At 41.8% G+C, this 20,696-nt stretch overlaps 1 protein-coding gene across 2 annotated transcripts in view; it reads right to left on the bottom strand.

Annotated features, from left to right (window-relative positions):
• Window positions 1–15,847, bottom strand: part of LOC143300170 (uncharacterized) — a 48,276-nt gene extending 32,429 nt beyond the window's left edge. For both annotated transcript variants that reach the window (XM_076613723.1, XM_076613724.1), the window contains exons 1-2: window positions 15,762–15,847; window positions 1,373–1,547 (exon numbers count right to left, since the gene is read on the bottom strand). In XM_076613723.1, coding sequence (XP_076469838.1) covers window positions 1,373–1,506 — 134 coding nt within the window. In that variant the 5' untranslated portion in view covers window positions 1,507–1,547; window positions 15,762–15,847. The remainder of the gene's footprint in view (window positions 1–1,372; window positions 1,548–15,761) is intronic.
• Between the last annotated feature and the right edge of the window lie 4,849 nt (window positions 15,848–20,696).

Here is a 20,696-nt window from a genome sequence, read left to right as displayed (position 1 = left end):
CCCTCAGGAACTGAGCCTGTAGAAATGTTCATGATGTTGTAGGCCAATCTTACCCCTATAAGATCAGCATGACAAACCAAGTCTTCACTGTAAAAAGACGGACAAACAGATACTGAGAGAAACAGAAATATTTTACACTACTGTAGTGTAGCTGGGAAAACAAAGCAGTCAAGGATATGTAAGCTTAATTCTGAACAGACAAGTCGTTCACAACGGCTCACATGCCAGAAAAGAATAAAGAAAATGTGGTCAATCAATTTCAATATGAAAAGAGGTTTAGGTCTGTCCGTATACGCAGCTCAGTTCATAAAGTATTAGTGCATTTGTGGGTACGTGTGGAGTAGGGATGGGAGTGTTTAAAATAATATTGATTTTTTTTTAATAGACGAAGGATGGACTTATAATAACATATAAGCTCGCCTGGCCTGGGTCATTTAGCTTACATATGCATGTGCTGTTTTCTGGAGGTCAGTCACGAAAAAAAAAAGATATTAGAGCAAAAAACAAAAACTAAGGGATACTCATACTAAAATGGTGGGGTGACTGTACTTTCACGTGTCTTAAATCTACAATGGATGATGGGCGAAACTAGCAAATACAGAAACAAAGGAGGGAAGTGGGGGTCATGTCAACTGTATTGAAAAGATCAAAACAACACATAATCAGCCAAATGCTCATTTTACTATGAAAATTAACAAATCAATACACAGGCCTAATCAATTTTTGATATAAAAGCAACAACAACAACAACAACAAAACCCACTTTGGCCACGGGTCACGGTGAATGCATTTTCTCAAAATACACACATTATGCTGCCAATACATGATTAATTCCACAGTCCTGACAAATATGTATACCATGCCCCTGACAATGCACACATAAAGAAAAGAATTATCTACTTAATAAGCCATTTGAGTTGCGCGTCATTATCTTAATGACGTATAAAACACTCATCTTGTAAAGGAGAGAGAGAGAGAGAAATGCAGAACATGATAATATGATGTGGTTACTTGACGATTATTCACACGGAGATCTAAGCTGAATCAAATGACCAAATAAAAACTCGTTATAAAATGTTTGTCTATTTTTTAAACAAAAACACATGAATATTTTTCAAACGCAGCGGTAACCCTCTAAGTCAGTGTCCTAGAGGTACTGGAAAGCAGTTCTTTGTCATTAGAATTTAGATCTAGATTAACTGAAAATCATTGGACCAGTCAGTGGCCTAATTTTACAATGATCCAAAGAAATCTGTTGACCAGAAAGAATGGTGAACTTTACTTAATCACGTTTCGATACACTGTTCTAAAAGCTACGTGATTTAACTTTAAAAAAAACAACAACCGTATATTTAAAGCAAAATCAACTTACCGAGAAGAATATTTTACTGGATGCTGACCAGCTGTTCTGCTCTGGTTGGAGAAGGGAGAGAAACCATGTCTCGCTCTCCTGTCGTCTGCTTCTCGTCGCTTGTTATCCCCCTTCTCACTCCTGGCAACATCCATTTTCCTGTTCTTTTTTGATTGTCAGTTGTCTCTTCTGAGCACTGCAAAAGAACTGCTTATGAATTTCAGTCTCATCTTTTCGTTATCTCACTCTTTTTCGCACTATTACTGCAAGGTAGCGTTGGATAGCCTACCTCAAGCAAAATACAATAAAATATGCCAGCGCGCGCGCGCGCGCGCGCACACACACACACCACTCGCCCAGAATGAAAAAATCTTGACACCAAATGATATAGATTCCTTTATGAAGGGTTTGAACAAAATCCAGTAAAAACGCCGCCGCAAATGTTGTGTGTGTGAATATAAGGAGACCCAGTATTGCCACATTGAATACAGTTACCGTTGTGAAATCATTTTACCAAGTGCTTTCAGTGCTGCACAATTTATTTCAGATGTCAACCTTCAGCAGAGAGACGTACATTTTTTTATTGACTGGAAAAAAAAAAAATCAGTGAAACATGTTGTGTGCTATGGAAGAAGAGAGAGACTTTGCAGAGGGAGTGAGAGAGGAGGTGGAGAAAGAGAGAGGGGGCGCGCGGGGTGGGGCGGGGCGAGAGAGAGAGAGAGAGACAGACAGACAGACAGAGACAGAGAGACAGAGGTAATGCAAATCAAATTCTATAATGCAAAAATCAACATGTTTAGTTTTCAAGTTTCCGGGCCACAAGAACATGGGAATGAAAAAAACATGCATGTTGGCCAACTGAACAAGCAGTGTCTTGTTTTGTTATACAATCCATTGCCTTCTGAGAGAGAGAGTGGGGGGGGGGGGGGGGGGGAGGAGAGCACTCCGTGGTTTACACATTGAAAAAGCGCATGAAAGAATCAATATAGAGGACATGCGATCACGCCAGGAAATGTAGGCCTAATGATGAACTATGTGTGGAAAAAAAAATTACCTCCTGTGACTTAGATACATGACCGGGAGAGCATGGCACATCAAACCATCATAAAGGCAGGGCTTCAGACAGAGATAGAAAGAGAGATATATATACAAACAGATACAGACAGACAGGCAGGCAGGCAGAGAGAGAGAGTGTGTGTGTGTGTGTGTGACAGAGAGAGAGAGACAGACAGAGACGAACATACAGATATATTGAGAGAGAGAGAGAGAGAGAGAGAAACAGACCCACTGTGTGTGTGTGTGTGTGTGTGTGTGTGTGTGTGTGTGTGTGTGTTTGTGTGTGTGTTCTTTAGTTTAGCGTCTTTTCACTATTAGTGATATTAGAACACCACCACCCCCCCCTTCTCTCTCTCTCTGTGTGTGTGTGTGTGTGTGTGTGTGTGTGTGTGTGTGTGTGTGTGTGTGTGTGTGTGCGGATTACGTGTTGTTGTTGTCAATCCTCTCTCCTCCACACGTTTTTCTGCTGTTGCCTTCATGGATCTCCAACAATATGTATGTTCCATTGGCACAGAATGAAGTCAATATTGTCTGTTCTTGTTTTGTCTGTTTATTTGTTTGTGCCTCTATATGTGTGCGTGTTTCTCCAAACAGAGACACTCTTAACTCCATCGTCACCAATTATTTCAGTTGCGAATCAATTTGTTCAAACAAAAGAGCCACACGAGCATTAATCCAAAGTAGCTTCCCTTGACAGAATGCAGACGACATTTGAAGGATGATTGAATTTTTGACTCACTTGTGTAAACAAAGTGAGTCTATGTTTTAACCCGGCGTTCGGTTGTATGTATGTGTGTGTCCGTGGTAAACACGGACACACACATAAAAAATATAAATATAACAGTAAATTCAGTTTGCATATAATTTGGCTTCTTTTTTAAAATTTTGTTTGCCCATCCCAGAGGTGAAATATTGTTTTAAACAAGATGACTGGAAAGAATTGAATTTTTCTTATTTTTATGCCAAATTTGGTGTCAACTGACAAAGTATTTGCAGAGAAAATGGCAATGTTAAAGTTTACCACACACACACACACACACACACACACACAGACAACCGAACACCGGGTTAAAACATAGACTCACTTTGTTTACACAAGTGAGTCAAAAAGAAGCCAAATTATATGCAAACTGAATTTACTGTTATATATATATTTTATTCTCTAAACTTGGCACTTTGATCTGATATTCTGACACAATAACAAGAGCAGTTATTTTTTTATCATTTTTTGTTCAAACAGGAAGTTCTTTTAGTTATATTTATTTTGCATGTCTCTGGTGCAGATAGTAAAAAAGGGAAGTTATCTGTAATTAATGCTAGGGGGCTTAATTTGCTTTAAACTGATCTTTCTCATCTTAAACATTACATTTTGAAATTATACTCAGTACATGAAAAGCTTGTGTGTTTTACTCTCAGTGTACAGGGCTGCACTCCACCTAAAAATTCCATTGCGCAGGCTTGAAGGACACGTCCACGTCCGCGCCACCAACTATTCCAAGCCCTGTAGCGATGGGAAAGGGGCGAAAACGGCAGGTGGAAGATGTCACTGGAAGCCGCAGTTCCAATCCTGCATGCAGGCGGTTCAGGATATTGGTCGCCTGATTGTTGACCCGGAGGTGACAGCATCACTCGGCAGCACCCTGAACGACCAAGCAGCCTTTTCTAGGGACAGCACTGCTTGCTCCACACGGAGAGGGGCCTAGAAAAGGTGGTCCAAACAAATGCTCATCTCCATACCCCCCAGTTGGCTAGCCGCGGTCAACGGGCATCTCCAAACGCGGTCGAACAACAATAGAGAAGAAAAGGCCGGCACCTGCCTCACAATTAGGTGCAAAAGGACTAAAGGTAGCATGCTGGAACATCCGAACCATGCGTGACTCTGCAGACAGCAACCACCCAGAAAGGCGTTCCGCTCTAGTCGCACACGAACTTCAGAGACTGAACATTGACATTGCTGCCGTCAGCGAAGTCCGCTTTGCAGGGAAAGGCAGCCTCCAGGAACACGGCGCTGGGTACACCCTCTACTGGTCAGGCAAGCCAGAGACCGAGAGACGCCTTTATGGCGTAGGCTTTATGGTCAGGAGCACCATTGCCTCCAAGCTTGAAAACCTGCCAACAGGACACTCAGACCGAATTATGTCCATGCGCCTCCCACTACGGAACAAACAGCATGCCACTCTGTTCAGCGTGTACGCTCCAACCCTCCAAGCGGACCCCACAGAAAAGGTCAAGTTTTACACTGATCTGCGCAACCTCGTTCAGAACACCCCTGCTGACGACAAGGTCATCATCCTTGGCGACTTCAATGCCAGAGTTGGCCAAGATTCAGAAGCCTGGAAAGGAGTCCTTGGCAAGCATGGCGTTGGTAATTGCAACGACAATGGGCGCCTTCTTCTCGAGTTCTGTGCAGAGCAGCAGTTTACCATCACCAACACCATTTTCCAGCAGAAGGACAGCCTAAAGACAACGTGGATGCATCCTCGGTCCAAACATTGGCACCTCATTGATTACATCCTGATGCGCCAGAGAGACGTACGAGACGTCCTACACACCCGAGTGATGCCCAGCGCGGAGTGTCATACTGACCACCGCCTCGTCCGCAGCAAGCTCAGGCTCCACTTCAAGCCCAAACCAAAGAAAGGAGGAGCTCCTAGGAAGAAATTCCAGGTCGGCAACTTTCAGTCAGCTGAAGTGAAAGCTGAATTCCAGGCGAAGCTTCAGGACAAACTTGAAGACCCCAGTTGCCCCACAGACCCCTCTCCAGAAGCACTATGGGCACAGCTGAAATCAGCCATCCTGCAGTCCTCTGAAGAAGTCCTAGGGTTCTCGTCGAAAAAGAACAAGGACTGGTTTGACGAAAACAACCAGGAGATCCAAGAATTGCTGGCGAAGAAGAGATCAGCCCACCAGGCTCACCTTGCACAACCGTCTTGTCCGGTGAAGAAAGCAACCTTCCGGCTCATATGCAGCAACCTCCAGCGCAAGCTTCGTGAGATTCAAAATGGGTGGTGGACCAACCTGGCAGAGAGGGCTCAGCTTTGTGCAGACACTGGTGACTACCGGGGCTTATACGAAGCCTTGAAGGCGGTGTACGGTCCCTCATACCAGGTCCAGAGTCCTTTGCGCAGCGCAGACGGCCAGGCGCTCTTCACAGACAAGACGTCGATCCTGAACAGGTGGTCGGAACATTTCCAGGCCCTCTTCAGCGCCAACCGCACGGTTCAAGACTCAGCAATTCTCTGCATCCCACAACAGCCAGTGAAATTACAACTGGACGAGCTACCAACCCTAGAAGAGACTGTCAAGGCCATTGAACAGCTGAAATGTGGCAAGGCAGCAGGGGTTGACGGAATTCCGCCGGAGGCGTGGAAGAATGGAGGCCCAGCACTACACTCCAAACTCCACAACCTCTTTGTCTGCTGCTGGGAGCAAGGCAAACTACCACAGGACCTCCGTGACGCAGTCATCATCACCCTGTATAAAAACAAGGGAGAAAAGTCGGACTGCTCCAACTACAGGGGGATAACTCTGCTCTCCATCGCAGGCAAGATCCTCGCCAGAGTCCTCCTAAATCGGCTGGTGCCTACTATCGCCGAAGAACATCTCCCAGAGAGTCAGTGTGGCTTTAGAGCCAACAGAGGCACCACTGACATGGTCTTCGTTCTCAGACAGCTACAAGAAAAATGTCGGGAACAGAACAAAGGACTGTATGCGACATTCGTCGATCTCACGAAAGCTTTCGACACCGTGAGCAGAAAAGGTCTGTGGGAGATCATGAAACGTCTAGGATGCCCCCCAAAATTCCTCAGCATGGTCATCCAACTACATGAGGAACAGCGTGGACAGGTCAGACACAGCAACGACCTTTCGGAGCCCTTCCCAATTGGAAATGGAGTGAAACAAGGTTGTGTCCTCGCGCCGACCCTCTTCACGATCTTCTTCAGCATGATGCTCCAACAGGCCACTGAAGATCTTGGCGACGACGACGGTATCTTCATCAGATACCGCACTGATGGCAGCCTATTCAACCTGAGGCGGCTACAGGCCCACACCAAGACACTGGAGCAACTCATCAGAGAGCTTCTGTTTGCCGACGATGCTGCCCTCGTCGCCCATACAGAAGCGGCCCTGCAGCGTATAACGTCCTGCTTCGCAGAGGCTGCGCAGCTCTTCGGCCTAGAAGTCAGTCTGAAAAAGACGGAAGTTCTCCACCAGCCTGCCCCACAGGAAGAATTCCACGCTCCTCACATCAACATCGGTGAGACAGAGCTGAAGTCGGTCCACCAGTTCAGCTACCTAGGCTGCACCATCTCGTCTGACGCCAAGATCGACAAGGAGATCGACAACAGACTTGCAAAGGCAAACAGCGCATTCGGCAGGCTGTACAAGAGAGTGTGGAACAACAAACACCTGAAGAAAGACACAAAGATCAGCGTGTACAGAGCTGTTGTACTGCCCACCCTGTTGTATGGCTCCGAAACCTGGGTCACCTACCGGCACCACATACGACTGCTTGATCGCTTCCACCAGCGCTGCCTTCGCACCATCCTCAGCATACACTGGAGTGACTACATCACAAATGTCGAGGTCCTGGAGCAGGCAAAGACTATCAGCATCGAGGCAGTGCTGCTAAAGACCCAGCTACGTTGGGCAGGGCACGTGTCCAGGATGGAGGACCACCGCCTGCCCAAGATCGCGCTGTATGGCGAACTGTCCACTGGCCACCGTGACAGAGGAGCACCCAAGAAGAGATACAAAGACTCCTTGAAGAAAGCTCTCGGTGCCTGTCACATTGACCATCGCCAGTGGTCCGCAGTAGCCGCTGATCGAGAGACCTGGCGACGCACCATCCACCAAGCTGTCTCCTCCTTCGAAAACAACCGCAGGGCCAGCCTTGAGGACAAACGCAGAAGGAGGAAGAACCACGACGCTGCAGCCGCGAACCCAGACCAGACTTTCCCTTGCAACCGCTGCGGCCGACTCTGCTTTTCCCGCATTGGCCTTGTCAGCCATGAGCGTGCCTGCATCAGACGTGGACAACGCCCTTCCTAGATCTTCGTCAGCGAAGCCAGGCCATGATTTGACAGGGCTTTCACTATGTTCATTCGCCCAAGTGGTCTTTTTCGGAAAATGCTAAAATCAATATGACGAGTGCACTTTATAAATCTATTGGCTGAGCCCTGAAGGTCATGGGCAAAAATCAATTGCGTACACATATTTATACACATTCAAAGCGCGTGCTCATATTCTTTGCGAACGCGAACGACGCCATTTTGTTTCAAGTTGTTGACCTGCCCGTTCAATCCTATATTCAATCGACAATACACGATAACATGTGATGGAAAGTTGGAGAAGGAGACCGTTAAATATTTATTCAGAGAAAGATTTGTGAACGCCTCATCACTTACTGGATTATGCCCCAAACTGCCATAAAAATATCCACAGAATCAGTCGGAATTCACAGTTTAAAATTGTAAACCATGCGAGTTAATACTCTTGAATTAATCACGATGAAACGAAAAAATTTCCAGTCTTGACTTTTCTCAAAATAAAGTCCTTTTCACTTCATACGACGTTTAGAAGTATTTGTACTTGGCTCTACATGTTATTAGTTTAACAAAATACTAAATTTTCATATCAACTTTAAAACTATAAAACTAGAATGAACATAAAAGAGAAATTGAATCGACGTCTCAACCGGGTGTAACTAAACTTGTAGGCTACATCTATCTAGATCCAGAGAAAACGGCGAAATACAGAAGATAGAGATCACTTGCAAATGTGTATACATAATCTGGTTAAATGGACAAATACTTGGCTGTTGCAATTTAACAGCAAGAAATGCAAAGTTCTGCACCTTCGAAAGAATAATCCACAGTATCAGTACACGATACAGGAAAAGGGGGTAACTCGAACAATGGATAGTACAACAGCGGAAAGAGATTTAGGGATCACGATGGACCCAGAACTAAGCTTTGAGGCACATATAAATAATATAGTGAAAAAGGGAAATCAAATTTCTGGTCTTCTTGTGAGAACTATAACTAATAAATCTCCCGAAATTATGATTCCATTGTTCAAAGCTCTGGTTAGACCCATTATTGAATATGGAAACTCAGTATGGTGCCCTTACCTTAAAAAGCACATAAATATGATTGAAGGAGTTCAACGCAGATTTACCAAGTGTATAACTAGTAATACTATTAGTACTCGTGATCTTAGTTATGAGGAGCGCCTGGCTCTTTTTAATATGCCTAGCCTTGAGTTTAGAAGATTAAGAGGTGATCTCATTGAAGTATATAAGATCATGCACAATATTTATGATCCTTGCACCACCTCTTCATTGTTTACTATGGCTAACTACGATAAAACTCGAGGGCACAACTTCAAAATATACAAAACTAATTTCGTAACTAACCAGTTCCGCAAGTTCTTTACTAACCGTATCAAAAATCTGTGGAATAACCTTTCCTATGACACCATCAATGCACCATCGGTAAACGCCTTCAAAAATCACATTGACAAAAAGTTTAAGAACCATGTATTTTCCACAGAGTTAAATCTTTACTGAGCTGTAGATAAATATAGTATACACTATGCCAGATTTAAACAAGGGTTTGTTCACAACAAGTGATCCAAAAGCACACAAATGGACACTGATTACGAGGGCAAAAGGCTTTTACCCTATAGCCAAACATTTCTGTGATTCAACATTTCTGTGATTAAATGTTGCAGTGTGATTGCGGCGATAGCCACGTCTCCTTTACCGCGGACTTAAAAAGAATTTTTGATTACCCTTAAAGATTTTTTGAATGGCCAAGATACATCAGAATAATACCATTTAAACAGCGTTCTCACTGCGAATACCGCAATCGACTTATCGCCCTTTAAAAAAAAAGCATGTTTATATATTATATTTTAGAACGCCAGTTAATTAGCCACGATAGTGTAATGGATAGGGCAGTTTCTTCTCATCCGAACACGCGGGGTTCGAATCTGCCGTTAGGACTCTTTTTTTTCCTCTCTCTTTTTCTTTTAACCCGAAGCTTTATAATAACAAATACAGAACACATTTTAACGATTAGATTTTTTTTTAAAGTGTATCACAAGTGAGTCTTGAAGGCCTTGCCTCTCTTGTTTCTTCTTCATATGATAATATGTGGAGGATGCAAGTAAACAGAATGCCCGCAAAGACAAATCGAATACCGTAGCTCAAAACAAAAACACGGTTTGTGTTGCTTCCAGTGTTGTAAATGCTGTTTTAAAAAAAAAAAATTCTTTTTTTTATATTTTTTTTTATTTAAGTAGGAGTAGTTGTGGTAATTGTAGTTCTCTCTCTCTCAGTTGAATATGTGTATATCTTTTAGTTTTGTTTATTTACTTTATTTGTTGATTTATTTATTTGCTTATTCATTCATGTATTCATTTAGGATACATCGATTTAACTATTTCACTTATAGCCTACTTTTCAAAAATTAATTTATTTAGATACATTTCAAACATCTGTTTTCCGTTGTTGTTTTTTACTGGACAAAAACCAACGAAGAGCTTGCGTGACTGCTGTGCTGATCACTCCCGAGTGTAATATTAAATATAAGCACTGTTATACTGGCCTTTTGGTTCCCCCAGATAATGAGTTCACCTATAATTTTTTTTTTTTTTAAAGAAAAAAAAGATTCGTTTCACAGTGAAGCCACGCCCTCACTGAACTCTGGTGACGGAGCAGTCTGTGTTGTTAAAAGGAGGATGTTTTGTCAACTGATTATTTTTGTCAGTTTCTTTCTTTCTTTCTTTTCTCTTCGTCTTCTGTGCTCAGTTGATTGTCACCATGGCTCCTTTTCACCTTTCACATTTGTTTCTGGCTTCTCGGGCAACGGATTTGCAAAGATCGGGGAAGCTGATTCTTTCGATTAACCCTGTGGTTGTTTCCATACGCACCCAACCATGTCGTTTCTTTCTTCTTCTTCTTCTTTTCTTTTGGTTTGGTTTGGTTTGTTTTTCATTCTCTTTGTTTCCTTTAATTTCTTTAGGTCCTTCCTTTGTTTCCATCCTTCCTTTTTTCTGTCTTTCATCTCTGCCTACTTCCTCTTTCTTTCCGTCTGCCCTTCCTTCAACTGACCGTCCTTACTCACCTGTATTTCATTGTTCATTGCTAACACGACTATGACTTGAAAGATTCATTAATTTCTTTGCTCATCTGTATATATAAACACACTCGCGCACGCGCTCACACACACACACACTAATAGACACAACTGACACATGAAAGAAAGATGAGCTCTTTAAATATGAATGCGCCCCCTCATCCCTGAATAACTCTCGATCATTCACACACACACACACACACACACACACACACACACATATTACACGCGCTCAGAGAGTGAGAGAGAGAGAGAGAAAGGGAGAGAGAGAGCGCAAGGAGCAAGCGAAGAAGCTCTCCAAGAAATCCATAAATGTGGCAAATCAACAGGGTGTGGTTCTCAGCTGTACGGCGACGAACTCATACCCGCATTCCAAATGCCAGAGGTGCCGACTTACACATACGCATTTTATTCTGTGTGATGTACACATGGAAGACTGGTCCTTCTAAACAATGACAAAAGGGGGTGGGGAAGAAGGAGGAGGGGAAGAAAAGAGCGAGGGGTGGGTAGTTGTGCTCGGAGCGATTCGTCATTTCTGATTTCAGCAGGTGAGTCGGTGACCTCATAATTGAAAGCACTGTCAGACAGGAATGAGTCGGTAACGTCATGATTGATAGTATTGTCAGAATTGATGGGATGAGTCGATGGCGTTATGATTGACGGCACTGCAAGACAGGAATGAGTCGGTAACGTCATGATTGATAGTATTGTCAGAATTGAAGGGATGAGTCGATGGCGTTATGATTGACAGCACTCTAAGACAGGAATGAGTCGGTGACGTCATGACTGATAGCACTGTAAGACAGGAATGAGTCGGTAACGTCATGATTGATAGCATTGTCAGACAGGGATGAGGTGATGTCATGATTGATAGCATTGTCAGACAGGGATGAGGTGATGTCATGATTGATAGCATTGTCAGACAGGGATTAGGTGAAGACGTCATGATTGATAGCACCGTCAGACAGGGATGAGGTGACGTCATGATTGATAGCACCGTCAGACAGGGATGAGGTGACGTCATGATTGATAGCACCGTCAGACAGGGATGAGGTGACGATTGATACCACTGCCAGACAGGGATGAGGTGACATGACTGATAGCATTGTCAGACAGGGGCGAGTCGGAAACACCATCATTGATAGTACTGTCAGAAAGGGATGAGTCGAGCCCTGTTCAGTCCTCTCTCTGTAAATGAAATTAAATGAAAGAAGATAAAACAAGAACTAGGCATAGTCGTGGTGCTGATAATGCCGATTACGAAGAACAGGAAGAAGAGATGAAGAGGAATGATGATGACTGATGATCATAGAAAATCACACACACACACACACACACACACACACACACACACAGAGTAAGTTTGAATAAATGCCACTTTTCCTGATGACGCACTTTCAGTTTTTGCGGTCTGTCACTAAAATTGATCAAGCGAGCAACAAATAACGCGACGTGATGTAGCTGCTGTGTAGGGTATACAAAGTTTGGCTGCCTACATGGCGGGGTATAAACGGTCATAAACGTAAAAGCCCACTCGTGTACATACGAGTGAACGTGGGAGCTGCAGATCACGAACGAAAGAGAAGCACGACCACTGACACTTTGACCACTCGGCGATTGCGCCCCAGCTACAGTAATGCGTTGTCATTTTTGTTTTACGTTTGTTTATTTATGAAAGCGTCGACTGAAATTATCTGTTCGTTGATTTTTTGTTTCCCATGTGATACAAGTATCATTTCATGGTTATTCATGAAATTTTGAATTACGATATTTTTTTTTTCTTTGTGTTTCTGTTATTATCAAAGTTTCATTTCAGGGTTATCAAAAAAATCACCAAATCAAATCATGAACTGAAACGATTTCTTCATTAAAAAAACAATAACACAACTTCATATATCTGTATGCTCTTTTAATTTATTGCGTGTGTGTGTTTAATCCTTTTCATAATTATGCTCTTCTTTCCGTTACACGACCAACATCGACTTGCCGATGACTCTGTCGTGGTTCATGCATGCTGGGTATTTTCGTGTCTCCATAACACACTGAACACTGACATGGGTTGCATGATCTTTAACGTGCGTATTTGATCCTCTGCGTGCGTATACGCAGGACGGGGGTTCAGGCACTAGCAGGTCTGCACATATGTTGACTTGGGAGATCGGAAAAAATCTCCACCCTTTACCCACCAGACGCCGTTACTGTGATTCGAACCCGGGACCTTCAGACTGAAAATCCAACGCTTAAACCACTCGGCTATTGCGCCCGTCAATGTGTTTGATATTGTATGTGTTTTCAAAGACTGAGAGGTATGAATTTATCTGGCAATACGGATTCATTATTACTGGTTTCTTTTATTTTATTTCTTTTATCTATTCAATCAATTTTTCATTTACTTTTCCTTGGTTATCTGATTTGATTTCGTTTATTGCATTTTTGACTCTTACCACACAATTTAGGTTTAATATAGCGCAAGTGCAAGTGTAGGTGCCACCCTTTTAACTCATCTCACCGTGATCAAATGAAGACCTGAGTTCTGTATCAGTTTGGTTTGTCCAGTTCTGTTGACTAATCTTTGAAAGCGCTTCGCCACAGCACATACCCCCCTCACCCTAATCTCTCATTCTCTCTATTTGGGGAGTAAGAGGGTAGCGTCAGGTTACTATAGTAACGACGGAGTCACCTTGTCACCTGTTTGATATGTGTCGCTGAATGACTATGAAGTGAAATCAATTAAGCGGACAAGTGACATGTCTTACCTGGTCCCTCCACACCAAGATTCAACATTAACTTTACCTTTTAGCGCTCTTGGGCCACAGAGGATAACAAAGAACAAAAAGAGCACTAAAAAAAACACTTTAACAACACAAGGTTTGCATTAGTGGGTGCAGAATAAGTTTAATAAATACCCTTTACCTTGGCGAAGCCTTTTTTTTTTTTAAAGCAAGATTTATGATAAACCTTCTCATCCTCAATACTCTTCTTACCTGTAGAAAAAGAAAGGATCACAAAGATTTTGGGTACAAATGTTCATGAGGCAGGGAAAGTGTTCCCAATATGAGAAATAAGACACCCCATCATAAATGGAATTCGTCTCCAACAAACATTCATTATTCTGTGTTTGAAAATCCATTGTTTTCGACGTGATTCAAAGGAAAACGGTTGTTACATCTCAATTATGAAACTGTGTTTATTTAAGTAGATAACCAATATTCACCTCCATACAGAGCCAGTCAGCCGGAAGAATGGTTGTGATGAAGAGAAGACACTGGCAGCCAGCACAAAGATCCTGACTCCGGTCTACACATGACCGGTTTGTCGCCTATTGGCGCACAACGCTGACCACCCAAACCAACACTGATTGCCTGACGTTCCACAATACCAGTGTGAGACATATCTCTAAAGACATGAACACCACACCCATATATGCAACAGAAATGACCAAAACCTGTTGCTGTCTCTAACAGAAAATAGAAAATAAACGTTTCTGAGGTAGAGTGAAATCTAGAGAGTTTCTCATACTGCCCCTTGCATCACAAACTTTGGGCACTGACGCAGAAGAACAGGAACAAAAGACATCAAACCACCTCATCCACATGATCCATGGAAACATACTAACCGGTGCTGTCTATGAAACCACGAACAGAAATGCTTCAGGAATTGAAGATACGGGTTAAACATTCATGCCTGGTTTCTGTGGACACCCTTGGCACTGGGACAAAGGGTTGCACAGATGCTGCACTTGGGAGTCCGCGGTTCTTGTGATGCTAGACAGGGATGTTTGTGCCGTCTGGACACATGTGTAAAAGGGTTATCAGTGGACATTGTGCGTGAAATGGTATGGTGTATTTGGCAGTTTCCACAGCAAGTCGTCTACCACAGGTCTCCACTCCACACGCTGTGGACCTGAAGCATTCACACTCAGCCCCTTCAGGTTATCGATGACAAACCTACCTCACCACAAATCATTCACACACATTATTGATCCTTCTTTCAGAGCCAAGAAACAGGCAAAAGAGGACCAAAAACAAAACAAAACAAACAAAAACCCCAAAACACGCACACATACACATACACAAACATACACGCACAAAACCGCCAAGATCTCAGATCCCTCCGTTTCATATCCATCATCATTCTGCAGTTGAACGTGTCCCGTTGTGACATGACAGGCAGCAAGGAAACATTCTCCAACACTGGTGGCGAACACAGATGGAGATCTGTAGACCATTCATTGAAGTTCAAAAACAAAACCACACGATGGCAGGAAGACAGCATCCATCAGTTGTGCAGAGGTCAGCCAGTCACCATCTCCATGCTCACCTATCTGTCGCCTAAAGGAATCACGACACAGAGACCAGAGGCCCAAAGAGAGCGGCGTAAAACTTGAGGCATCCTCATGCACCAGACTTTCCCGCTGATCAGTGCCCGGAGAAGTAGAGATCCGTCATGTTGCTGAAGAGGCTGTGGACTTCATCCACCGTTGTGGCCATTCAGAGCCGCCCGGAAAGCTGTGGGTGAAGAAAGCTGCGAGAGAAGACTATTCAAATCAATTTGGCACGAACTGAAACGCGCCTGAAAGCTGAGCACAGTCACTGTTGTGAAACTATAGATTCCTGCAGCATTCACGGCGTGATCCACGTGCAGTCTGCAAACAACACTCCCTGCAGCGGAAAGGGTGTCAGTGAGGTTTAGGTATGTGTGAAAGTGGTTGTCTGGTGATCCCGTACCTTCTCAAACTGAGTGAACAGCACGAGGTCATGAAACTTTGCCATTATAGTATCCATGGCCAGTTGATGAGTATTTTGGTAACATCTAGTCAGGAATGCAGGGGAAGATAATGAGGAAACCATCGTTTCGGTATTTCATTGAGTGTCAGCGGTGATGGTCACCGGCTCGGTATTAGGATTTGCAGTCAAACAAAAACTTGCAAACAGTAAAGTGGATAACGAAAGACTCCAGATTTTTTTTTAAGGAAACTGGTGTGTCACTTTCAGAGCCTGTGCTGTACGCTCTGCTGTGTACATGGAGCTGTCACCCAAACACAACACACACACGACACGCACGCACACACCAGCCGCAAACACACACGCGACACGCACACGCATACACCATGCATGCATGCGTACATACATCCAAGCACACTACAAACAAAACAAAAAACACAACAAAACAAAGTGAGTGAAAGGAAGAAATAGTTCTATTTCACTCACATGTGTGACGAGGACTCAAGACTGGCAACATGCTACTTGCTCCGTGTGTCAGCCATTGTACACTCACTAACCACTGCAGACTTTTTTCACACACCACCAAGCTGGATACAACAAAACGTCGTAATTTTCACTGCTGTCAAAAAGAATGAGGCCCAAACCATATATAGACACAGTCATTCAGGCAAAAGCGTCTACACTGCTGACTGCTGTTTGCAGTGGATGGCACCCCGAACACAGAACTTCGAACGTTCTGGGTCTGTTCCAATTCTCCCTCTTCGTCAAGCTCCGATCAGAAAAACAACAGTTCCAAGAACTCCTTATAACTGCTTTTAACGCCAACGCAAACTGCTTTAAGCCATGGCATCAAACACACCGTTTTCATGAAAGGTCACACTATTATCATACATTAACGGAAGCACCAGAAATACTAACTACTGCTTCACATTGACACCAAAATCACAACAGTTTAGTAGAAGGCGTAAGAACAACCGAAGAAGACAAATCACTTAATTAAGAAGCCGTTATTATATCCCGCTGTCCGCAATCAGACAGGGAGTTGTTATAACACAACTCTTATTTTTCCTAAAATCCAGTGCCTATCATTACTCCAGGTGTACTGGTGAGGCAGTTCCATAAATCGCCACTAATTTACAGAATGCTTTATAAAGATAACTGCATGAGGTTCAGTTGTTAAAGAAATGGGAAAAAAGCACAGTATCCAAGAAGACCTGATAATGTCAATTTACAGTTTCGTAGACGACTGATAGTGCCGTTTGAAAGACATGAACACACATTACAAATATATTAGAAAAAAAAAGAAAGAAAAAAAGCACCGCTATCTGATTAACAATCGTTTCAAGCAGGAGCGCCACATTATAAAACCCACCTGATACCTACTGCATCAACAAGTGAGGTATGGTCGCACAAAAATTGGAAGAAAAAAAAACACAACAAAAGACACATACAAATTCTTCCCTTGTAAAACATTCATCAAATCAGACGTCCCCTAAGCTATACGCGGCTGTATGATAACAACACAGCATCGTCCTGTGTCTGTGATGTATTGACAACGTCCCGGTGCAGCACTGTGAGGCTTGGTGCAGCAGCCAGGTGCTTGGCGCTGGGACATCCTGCTTCTTCTGCCAGCATGCTGGGTGACTATTGACGTTTTCCTGCTCATCACTACCGTCACTTCTCGGGTTTCACGGACATCCATACAGGCAAGGCATTGTTTTCTGATGTTTATTTAGAACTTGTCGTTATGAAGACAGGTAAGTTACAGGTCTAGGCAGGCAGGCGGTCTGTACATGTAAGCCTTATATCAGTACACGTGTCTTTGTGGAAGGATCGTTTGTGTTTTCAAAGCGCAGCTCGGAGTTTGTCGGGTCGAGCTGACTCCGCCTGTGTTGGTCTCCCTCTCTAAATTTCTCTCTCTCTCTCTCTCTCTCCCTGTGTGTAGTAGTAGTAGTCTTCAAGTTTCAAGTTTTAATTATCCTTTCACTCCTATTGGAGTATGGAGGATTACTGTAAAATAATATTTTCGTGCCCAGAACAAACATTTCCAAATACACAACAATTTCACATAAAAGTTGAGAAACCACAAATGTCTTTTAACTCCAAAAGTATAGCTAGGCAACATTTGCAAATCTAATCATCTTACAGCTAAAATGACTTTTTTGTCTCCTTTGAGCAAATTACAAAAATTAAAAACCGATTTTGGAGACAAATATTTTTTTTAGGAACATATCTATTTCGTAGCTGATCATAACTGGGACATTCCATTATAAAATGAAACTCATCACCAATCACAGACATGTTACAAACCTTACAAAGCCGTGACTCTCGTGGTATGCCTTTGTGTCTCCCTGTTTCTATTTCCAGCTTATGATTACTACTTCGAAATCTGAAGAAGCTGATAATGTAATTATCAGGCATTTGACTTATATATTTTTCTCTACCAAATCCACTATTGAAATTTCGATAAAACAAACATTTACTACTCCCCTCTACAGCATGTCTCCATAGATTTTGAAAACTATCTCTCAAAGCAATGTTGACATTCTTGCAGAAAGTTTCCCTCTCCAAGAAGAATTGAGCATCCCAAACACAGTCATACCCTGCTTCTATTAAAATTTGTCTAATACAACTCATCCATTTTGAAGAATAAATACCATTTCGATATAAGTCAAGTAATATCAAATATATTTTCCCAGAATATTTTTCTGTGTTTGATATCATTTAGCTGGTCCAAAATCGAACTAATCTCATTTTCAATAACACACTAACTGGATAAATACCAGTTTCTCCATAAACAATTTGGGTCATCGTATTTCTGTTCAGTTTGAACAAGCGTTTCAAAAATTTCACTTCTAATTTTTCAAGTATATCTACATTTTCATAACCCCATATTTCTGCACCATACAACAAAATAGGAACAATCATAGACTGGTACATGTCCAGAATGATATGTAAAGGTAAATCTTGATTTCTGGCTGACTGAAGTAACGAAAACATAGCTTTTTGGCCCTGTTCATAAATCATTTTTTTTAGCTTTGTAAAAAGTTCCGTTTCTACTAAATTCGATGCCAAGATATTTAAAAGAATCGACAACATCCAAACATGCATCACCAAACAGGCTTTAGTTTGTTTGTAGAATTAAATATCATTACTTTAGTTTTCTTTACATTGACCACTAGTTTCCATTTTAAACAATATTTGTGAAAAACATTGAGGGACTGTTGTAATCCTTTTTTCGTCTCTGAAAGTAAAATTGTGTCATCTGCATACAACAGTACAAATAATCGCATGTAATTATCTAACTCTGAAGTGTTAACATTCAATAAAAGATCAACAGATGGACTCTGATGTTCAGTCAAATACAACTCTAAATCATTGAGATACAGAGAAAAAAGCAAAGGCGAGAGATTTTCTCCTTGTCGTACACCCTTACAAATGCTAAAGAAATCAGATTTTTCACCATTTAAAAACACACATGACTTAATTCTATCATACATGTTCATTATGACACGCAAAATTTTACCATTCACGCCTTCATGAACAAGTTTTTGCCATAACCCACTTCTCCAAACTGAATCAAAGACTTTTTTAAAATCAACAAAAGCACAGCAAAGTTACTTCTTTTTCATGGAGAAAATATCAATTTGTGATTTCAAAACAAACATTTGATCTAATGTAGAATGGCACTGTCTAAATCCTGCTTGGGCTCCTGAAAGTATATTGTTTGCATTGATATAATCAGTCAGTCTAGCATTTAACACTGTAGTGAATAGTTTTCCAGCACAACTGAGCAAAGATATTCCCCTATAATTATCACAGTCAAGTGTATCACCTTCGCCTTTATACAATGGCAATATCAAGCCGGATACCCATTTTTCTGGTACAACACCTTCGTCCAGTATCTTGTTAAATAATTTACAGTATGTTTCTGTCAGCAAAGGAACGCTGTTAATGATATATTCATTACGAATCATGTCTTCACCAGCACTTTTGCCTTTCTTCAGTCTTTTGATGGCTGAAGTAATTTCATCTTCAGTAATACATTCATTTAAAATATCATCATTATCCTCTAAATTGATAATGTGCATTGCCGTTGTACTGTCAATATGTTCATTATCATTAACGTTAAGGTTGCTGAAATGGTGAAACATGTCTTCTAAATTTATGGGACATGATGTTTTCTTTTTCTTTTTAATTCTATTCCATAGTTCTCTTGAATTGCTTTTGCGTAAACTTCGTAGTTCTCTGTGCCTTTTTTTTTTCTCCACGTCTTTTCTGCTTTCTTTAAAACGGACTTGTAACTTTTGCTGGCTCTTTCGAGCGTGTCTCTATTTTTACTATGATTTCTTCTTTTTTTTTTTTTTTTACTCTGTGCTTAGCTTTAAAATATTCTGATCGGCTTCGTTTGCATGTGGAATCAAACCAACTGCGACTATCTCTGTGTTTTGTCTTAGAATTACGAATTTGATATGTCCCGAGAGTATCTTTTGCCGTCTGAATCAGAATGTTTGCGAGCTTATCATTTATGACGTCAATATCATCAGCATCGATTGCGTCATTTAAGTGTGTAAGCTCAGCGTCAGACAAATTTTCTTGAAAAGAAGCAGCCTTTTCGTGTTCCCATTTTCGTATTATTTCATTCTGACCTGTTTGATGTCGCACATTTTTTATGACACGGTATGACAGCCGTATCAGTATGCTTTTTATGGTTCAATATGTGGCACTCAGTAGCCAGAGACAAGATCAACGGGCTGTGTACATCAGATAATAAAGCATCAAATGGGAAAATAGTAAAATCTGTTATTTTTGTGAACAAAAAGGGGGATCTAATCATGTAGTCAACCACAGTACAGCCATTACCAGTGAACATTCCGATTCCGTCATCTCTCCCTGCTCTTCCATTAAGAATATACAATGAAGACGATTTACACAAGTCAATCAATCTATACCCATAGTTGTTTGGTCGACGATTATCTTGATTATGTCTACACTTAACTGGATACAACTGCTCATCTAAAACATTGATCAAATCATGGAATGGACCTTTACTGTCACTCTGATGTTGATCAATAAAATCTTTCAAATTTTTTGTATAAGCATTAAAGTCACCTGCTAACAGAATATAACAATTATTGTATATCAAAGAGCATGTTTTCAACATCATCAAACATACCAACACTATTATACACTGATCCTTCAGGAGAGATATAAACCACTCCAACACACACATCTTTGTCATATCCCATTAAAGATGATTTTATCATGAACCATGCTGAGTTGCTGTCTTTGTTTGGTAGAGTGGTTATATAATTACAATATTTCTTTTTGTATGCAAAAGCAACATCACCTGAACGTTGGTATGATGAACATTTTCGACTAAAAACATGTATTGTATACCCGAGTTCATCGAAAACATTT

The sequence above is a fragment of the Babylonia areolata genome, chromosome 26, assembly GCF_041734735.1.
Source record: "Babylonia areolata isolate BAREFJ2019XMU chromosome 26, ASM4173473v1, whole genome shotgun sequence".
Classification (NCBI taxonomy): Eukaryota; Metazoa; Mollusca; class Gastropoda; order Neogastropoda; family Buccinidae; genus Babylonia; species Babylonia areolata.
This window is presented reverse-complemented; position numbering and strand designations above follow the sequence as displayed.